At 35.8% G+C, this 8553-nt stretch overlaps 1 protein-coding gene across 1 annotated transcript; it reads left to right on the forward strand.

The window, feature by feature from the left end:
* The first annotated feature begins 3898 nt into the window (after positions 1 to 3898).
* LOC110777473 (uncharacterized) lies at positions 3899 to 5331 on the forward strand. Its single transcript, XM_056841809.1, has 6 exons — positions 3899 to 4148; positions 4243 to 4297; positions 4393 to 4611; positions 4715 to 4807; positions 4899 to 5005; positions 5319 to 5331. The coding sequence occupies exons 2-6, from the start codon at positions 4256 to 4258 to the stop codon at positions 5329 to 5331; spliced, it is 474 nt and encodes a 157-aa protein (XP_056697787.1). The 5' UTR covers positions 3899 to 4148; positions 4243 to 4255.
* The last annotated feature ends 3222 nt before the right edge of the window (positions 5332 to 8553 follow it).

Here is an 8553-nt window from a genome sequence, read left to right on the forward strand (position 1 = left end):
GAGTTAATGACAATGGTGGAAGATATGGAGGCCGAGTTGTATCCAGGGTGTACCACATACAAGAGATTAGAGTTCATTATCTCATTGTTACACAACAAAGGAAGCAATAAGTGGACCGACAAGTCCTTTTCAATGTTATTGAAGTCTTTGCATAAGGCTTTTAATTATGACAAACATTTTCCTGCAAATGCTAATCAAGCAAAAAGATACACAAGAGCATTGGGGCTAGATTATGTAAAGATTGATGCTTGTATTAACCATTGCATTTTGTACCGAAAGGAATTTGCGAATGAAGAAAAGTGCCCTATTTCCTGGTTCCTAGATGGAAGGAGAAAGTTGTGCATGGCGGTGATGAATATTCAGATGATGAGGATGTGGATGTCCAAAAGACAACTCGAGTTCCTCAATTAATCTTGCGTCATTTCCCTCTAAATCTGAGGTTGCAAAGGATGTTCATATCTTCAAAGTTAGCAAGGCATATGCGATGGCATAAAGTTGATCACAAAGATGATGGTATAATGAGACACCCAGCAGATTCAGAAGCATGGAAGTCTTTGGACACAATATTTCCCGACTTTGCTAAAGATGCACGTAATGTACGCTTGGGTTTATCTAGTGAGGGGTTTAATCCCGGGGCTAACATGAGTAGTAGATATAGTATTTGGCCAGTGATGTTCGTTCCATATAATCTACCTCCTTGGATGTGCATGAAGAGTGATAATATGATATTATCTTTATTAATTCCTGGTCCTAAATCTCCAAGAAATGATATAGATGTATTTTTGCAACCTCTAATAGACGAACTTAAGGAATTATGGGAGTTTGGGGTAAAAACCTTTGATGCACATTCCAAAGAGACTTTTAATATGCGGGCGGTGTTGTTGTGGACTATTAATGACTTTCCAGCTTATGCTAATTTGTCCGGTTGGAGCACTAAAGGGGCTCTTGTATGCCCTAATTGTCATTTAGATACACAATCTCATTATTTGAAGCATGGACACAAGTATTGCTATATGGAACATCGAAGGTGGCTACCAGAAGATCATAAATGGAGGTTTAATAAGAGGTCGTTTGGTGGGAAAGTGCAAAGGAGTCCTCCTCCCGATCATCTAACAGGGCATGATGTGATGGAGCAATTAACCGGATACTCAAATGTAGAGTTTGGAAAAGAGGTTAATGGAAAATGTAAGAGAGGTGAAGGATATATCGTGCATCAATCGAAAAAACTAAGTATTTTCTACCAATTGCCTTATTGGAGGCATCTCTTGGTTCGGCACAACTTGGATGTGATGCATGTGGAAAAGAATGTATGCGAAAGTATCTTAGGTACAATTCATGATTTAACGGGAAAGTATAAGGACTCTCTAAATGCTCGATTGGACTTAGCAGACATGAAAATGCATGACAAGTTACGTGCAAAGTCACTTGGGAATAATAAATGGCAAGTCCCACCGGCACCTTACAACTTGACTTTGAATGAAAGGAGGAAAATAGTAACATTTTTATCCAAATTGGCTTTCCCAGACGCTTATTCATCAAATATTTCACGGTGTGCCTCCTTGAAAGATGGAAAGGTAATGGGAATGAAAACTCATGATTATCATGTTTTCATGCAAGATGTACTTATGCCGGCATTCAAAGGTGTCTTAGATGAGAATGTTCTAGAGCCTTTACAAGAGCTTAGTTTGATTGTCAAGCAATTGTGTTCTAAAACCTTAAAGGTTGATGACCTAAAGCAAATGGAAAAAAACATAGCAATCACCTTATGCAAGTTGGAACGCATATTCATTCCTCCTTTTTTTGATGTGATGATACATCTTCCTATACACTTGGCTACTGAAGCCAGACTAGCAGGGCCTGTACATTATTGTTGGATGTATCGCTTTGAAAGGTGAGTTTTGTTAGCTATGGTTTTAGTAGAATTACATTTGTAGTGTTGTTGTACTAATTTTTTTATTTATTAGGGCAATGCGAACATTTAAGTCATTTGTGCGGAACAAAGCTCACCCGGAAGCTTCAATTGCTAACGGGTACATTGAAATGGAATGTCTGACATTTTGCTCGAGATATATGTCTAAGATTGAGACAATATTCAATCGAGCTGATCGAAATGATGACATTAGCCATTCTCAACCGTATAACTTGTCCATCTTCTCTAGAATGGGCAAGCCTTTGGGGAAGACTAGTCTAAGACAAATGACTGTTGAAGAGAGACGAGAAGCTCAACTTTATGCATTGTTTAACTGTGATGAAGCACAACCTTTCTTGACGTGAGTGTTTTCTTATATGTATAGATACATAACATTTTTTCATTTAATAAATGAAACTAAGTTGGTGCTTAATTATACTTTCATGTGTAGTGAGTATGAAAACAAGCCGATCTCTCAAAAAATTGACCTTTGCAAGTGGGTTGAAAATAGAGTAAGTGAATGCATTATTTGTGTCACAAATTTTTATTTTATTTCAATTGTTTAGTTGTTAACTATTAGTGACATATAGATTGCAAAGCTTTGGAAAGAAGAGGATCCTAGAGTTACCGAAGAGTTGTTGTGTTTAGCACGTGGTCCGATGAAAAAAGTTATCTCTTTTGATGGATACGTCATTAATGGATTTAGATTTCACACCAGAAAACGGCAAAGAAATCGGAAAACTCAAAATAGTGGTGTAGTTGTGAAAGGGGACGAGGAAAGCGGACAAAAGGATTTCTATGGGATTTTAGAGGAGGTTATTGTGCTAGAGTATGATGCCTTAAAGAATCGAAGTAGTCCCAAAATTGTGATGTTTAAGTGTAAGTGGTTTGATGTGTTAGATGAGGATAGAGGGATTAAAAAAAGTAATTTTAGAGCAGTGCTTACCAATGTTCATTGGAGGTTGAAAACCAATGAGCCATTTGCATTAGCTTCTCAAATTGAGCAAGTGTTCTATGTAGCTTGTCATAATGAACCACAATGGAAATTTGTTATTAAAGCTAATCCACGAAACTTTTTCGATTTCCCTAATGACGAAGATACTCAAGAAATGGAATCATTATGGGAACATGTGCTATCACCTGTACACAACTATGAAGATAACCAAGATGGAGATATCCCTTTAGTGAGAAATGATGTTGAATTTGAGGTGGTTGATGCTCATATTGTGGACGATGATCATATGAATGAAATAGATGGTGAACATGAGGAGCATGAAGATGATGAAGAAAGTGAAGATGAGTTTTTCGATACAGAGTCTATTATGCAAGATTTTCACAATGATCTTGATGACGAGGGATCTCAAAGTGATAGCTCTACTGATTCACCCACTAGTGAATGACAACTGGTATAGTTTATCAAGATATTTATAAAATTATGATTTTACCTTTGATTTTTAGTTTATTAACAATTTACAATTTTGATAGTGGCGAAATGGTGCTTGTTTTTACAGTGTATGAAGAATCGGGACAATTCTAGGAGGAGCTGCAATTGATAATTTTGAGAAATTATGTTTGAAGTGACTACTTTTAATTTAGCATTCAAGGGAATTTACTTCTTTTTTTTTGTTATAGTCTGTGTTTGAATAAGTGGTGCTATTATTAATTCTTTTTTCTAATGTGTTTATTTAATTATAGTGACTTTATTATAATATGTTATTTTTATAGAGAATGATTTTTATTGAAGTACATAGATAACTATCACTATTTATATATATATAATTTGATTTATCCACATGCGTGTTTTATTTTTATTTATCAATAATAATCCTTGAAATTGGTAGCATTTGCACATCTCCTTTCTATTTACAGAAAATATCTTGAATAACTATATTATATAGATTCACCAACTTTTGATATAATGTTCATTGAATGTTGACTTACCGTCAGCAACGGAGACTTGATCAAGCTGCTCAACAAGAAATCGAACAAGAAACCGAGCCACTGAAGTTGACTTACCGTCAGCAACGGAGACTTGATCAAGCTGCTCTTCGGCTTAAATTTCCTGGCCGCAAGAGGCGTGGGCCTATGAGGGGCATAAAATATGCTCCCAAAGGGACGAATTCTGAAGAAAAGGTTACAATCACTTGGATGAGCTTCGACGTGTGGTTGGGGAAGAGGCAAATGAGTTCATATGTGATTATAGCAATTGGGTGGAGGAGTTTTGTCCCTTAAAATCTGTGTATGTCTATTTTTGCTTTAATTTCATATTTTATAGCTTATCTTTTGCGTACATGTATAATATATGTTTCATGAATAAACTGCTTTGCTAACAGGAATTGGGCTAAAATGGATCCAGATCAAAAGCAAAGGTTGTATGACAAAATTCTGGTAAGTTGAATGGACTAACTTAATATTCTGCATATTAAACAAGAATGTCTAAAAGTTCCGAATGTATATGACTATTATTTATGGTTGTCATGCAGGGGAAGTATAATTTACCCGAGAAGGTTGGTGGTGCTGATGTAGTTGAAGCATTGAGCTTTCAGTGTTCTATTCTATATAGACATTGGAGATTTAGGCTCAAGGAAGAACATTATAGAGGCAAGACAAAGGCACAGGCAAGAGCCAATAAACCTTTGACTATTGATAACGAAGCATGGGTATGGTTGGTTGATGAGTATTGGGGTAGTCCTAAACAAGAGGTTTATTTCTTTTCCATGTGTTTATTTTACTTATTAATTTGTAGCCGTAATATATTATCATACAAAGATTTGCGTTTTGAATTTCTTACATATGCACTTGTAGCGTATTAGCAAAATTAATACAGAGAACAAGCTAAGGCTAAAGGAAACACCAGCCAATGGTTCAAGGTCTACAGCAAGAATATGCTATGACATGGTGTGTAAATTTGGAATTGTCTATTAGTAGGTTGCAATATAATTTTGTATTGGTATACATGTCGTATAATTATTTGTTGTATTACATGTAGATGAATGAGCCACCTGTGTTTTCCACGCAAGATCTTGAAGGATCATCAGAACCTGTTGAAGTGAAACAAAAACCCATCTATGTCAGATTGTTTGAGAAGACCAAAAAGTAAGTCGAACTTCTTGTGTCGTACCAAAACATGGTGCTGTGTGATTATAAGTTAACTGTACTTCTATCTCTAACTTATTGATGTCCATGTCCTGCTTAATTAGGTGATTCTCAAACTATGGCTTTCCCCTTTGATAGCATCCAATCACCAACCTCCTCTCTTTCGTTCCACATATAGGCTGAGGTTTATTGCAAACAAGTCCCAGAATGTCTTTATGTTCCTAGGTTTTTCATGGGTGTTGCATATAACACCATTATGAGAGTCCTACTCCTGTTTCAAGGGTTGTATTGACTTTAAACTGGTTTATCTCAGGATAATAGCCTGATATAGTGGACCAGCTGTGAGGAGAACTTATATGACCCTAGGATAATTTTGTCTCTATATGTTAACAATGTCCAATTGCCTTTATCAAGGTCAGGTCTAGTTTTTTTTTTCCACTATCAATTGATTAGAAAATTAGAGGGGACCAAATTTAGGTGCTGTCTATTAAGTATTTACTCGTCCTTGTCAGGAGAAGGCTGCTATGTTAGTAGGTTAGAAAAGTATAAGTTACTTCAATTGCACTTGGTACTCAATATGGAAAGGGAAGATGTTTACCTGCCTGCCTGTTGGGGTACTATGACAAGTTGACAACAGATACAATTTCATATACAGTTTCTGAAATTCTATGCAAATTGGACAAGGATGAAATAATATTTGTGACTTGTTCTCCTATCAGTGAGTGATTGTAGATTTCATATACAGTCTATCTATGCAAATTTCATGATACTTGCATGTATTCTGGACTCTGCAGGGCTAATACATTAAGATTCTTACCAACTACCCCAGGAATATATGCTTATATATAAAATATCTTGTTTTCATCTAGCTATCTATGTTGTAGTAGGGTTATCTAACTCATTTGGGCTGTCCTTAATCTGTAGCTAGCTGTTTGGAGTCTAGAGTTTGAGTTTGGACTTCAGAGCAGTTAAGATAAAAGCAAGTTCTAGGTGGTCTAGGGAATATTTATATTCAGAAAATAATCAAGAGGAACACAAAAGTGAGTGATCCAGGCATTCACGTTATCACGTTAGAAGTTTAGAACAAGACTCAGCATGACATTAATGATTTTATCTCTTTTCCATGACATGTCATCTGCATTTCTGAATCTCTGGTCTAATATCTGCATTTTTGAATCCCTGTCATCTGCATTTGTGAATCTGTTGTCCAATATCTGCATTTCTGAATCTCTGTCATCTGCGTTTCTCAATCTCTGGTCTGAATCTCTTTTCTATAATGCAGATATTCAAAATCCATAGAGTAGTTTTCATTTAAATAACCTTTCAACTATGGATTAGTTAGCCCGAACTCCTTAAGATATAAATGGGAACGTTTAACCAAACTTAGATCCCACCCCGTAAGTATCTCGGGTTTGAGCTAAGGGATTAAAGTTATGCCAGGCCCTAAAAGCCGACATCTCTTTTGTGTCTCAAGCCAAGCCGAATAAGAGCTTGCATAAAATTTCTGACTGTTTCACTAAGCTTGCTCTGGATGCAATTTGTTCTAACTACATGCTATAATTATATAGAACCCACAAACTTTTGACGTGCATTACTATATTATCAGGCTATGCTGCTTGCCTTTTGCACTCAATTTCTGCTGTTTCACTAAGCTGTCTGGATCAGTCAACTATATATCTTACTTGTCAAATGTGTTTCAGAATTTGCTGTTTTTTAGAAGTGTTATATACTAGAACTAATTATATGTTAGGCAATAGGTAAATTTTTGTTGCATTCTTTATTAATTAGAAAACAGATGAACAAATGGAAAACATAAAACAAAAAATGGTTGTTAGTTTAATCAGTGGCCACTGCATCAGCTGCACAAATAACAAATCACTCCATTTTCTTTTGCTGCTGCTGTAAATATTAATAACAGAAACATCATACACACTGCATGCCTGTCTAAAGCCACTGCAGGCCTGTATACAACCACTGCAGGACTGTGTAAAGACACTACAGTACTATATAAAGGCACTGTAGGCCTGTATACAGCCACAGCATGACTGTACGTGCTATAATTATATAGAACCCACAAACTTTTGACGTGCATTACTATACTAGAACTAAATATATGTTAGGCAATAGGCATTCTGCATTTTCTCAGATTTTGTTCTACATTTATACCTCCACCTAATAGATGTTACTTTCGTGTCTTTTTCATTAAAAAAATTGGGTTTAGGAAGGTAATTGTTGTCAACAGATAATGAACCAGCCTTCTCTACAATTTTAAGAGTTATTTTTATCTGTTTATCTTTCTTGTATTGAAATATGCGCTACACATCTGTGTTACATAGAACTATTTATCATGTTATATTATTTCATTTGCTAGGCATAAAAATAGGATGGAAGTTCCGGTTGGGAGCCAATTGCTGAAAAAAATTATGAAGAACTCAAAAAACTTCATGAAACTCAGATTGAGGAGCATGGTAAGGATACACTCACTGTCAAAGATGCTTACGTTAAGGTTTTAAAACCTAAGTATGGGTATGTAAGAGGACTTGGTCTTGGAGCTCGACCACCTAAAAAAGGTAGAAATGGAGAGAACAATGAACGAGTGGAGCTCTCTACCTAAGTCGACACACTTACTGCATCAAATGAGGAGTTGAGAGTATCAAATGAGCAGCTTAAAGCATCTAATGAGGAGCTTAAAGCATCTAATGAGGATTTCAAAGCATCCAATGAGGAGCTTAAAGCAGAATTTTCTAGAATGAACAAAGAAGCTATTGAACGTGAACAGAAACTGAGAGAAGATATGCTGAAAATGTTCGAGGACATGAGGTAAATTTTTGATGCATTCTTTGTTGTTTAGACCATTGATTAGAAAAAGCGCTTATGCCTCCAAGACTTTCTCTTTCCTATTTTCATTTTGATAATTTCTTACCCCGCAAATGCTTGTGATATGATAGCAAGAATGACATGAAAGCTGGACAAGTACCCTTTAAGATATAACTGACAGAAATTGACTGGAATACAGTAAGTTACAGACTATTTAACATAATATAAGAACTGAATATGAAGTAATATCACTTGCAGCAATATTAGCTGTTCCTTGTGATCCTGTATTTTAATTTCCAGGGTTTGTGTAGTGGTCATTGTTCTTTTGGCATTTGGACGAAATTGTAGTAATTATATAAGTAATTGTCTTTGAAATTAATCTAATTTCAGAATTCCTTGGTATCATACTGTTGTTTGAGGCTACTAAATGTACTCAAATGAGAAATTTTCAGGTCGGAGGTTTTGATGTTAATTTCAGAAAACTATGTGCATACCTGTAGCAAATAAATCATGCCTCACCTTATCAGAACCTTGACTTGAGTTTATCTTGTGGAGGAAACTGATTCTTTTTTGGAGTATGGTGACTGATGTGTTTAAATTGTTTAAGTTGAAAACACAAGTATTCTCCCCTTACTAATTCTAGAGGTTACAGCAGAAACAAACCATCAATCATCCAACGAGTTAGCTAAAAAGTGAACCCTTACTACAGATGGTCTCACTCACTTAATCCG

The sequence above is a fragment of the Spinacia oleracea genome, chromosome 4 (assembly GCF_020520425.1).
Source record: "Spinacia oleracea cultivar Varoflay chromosome 4, BTI_SOV_V1, whole genome shotgun sequence".
NCBI classification, from domain to species: Eukaryota; Viridiplantae; Streptophyta; class Magnoliopsida; order Caryophyllales; family Amaranthaceae; genus Spinacia; species Spinacia oleracea.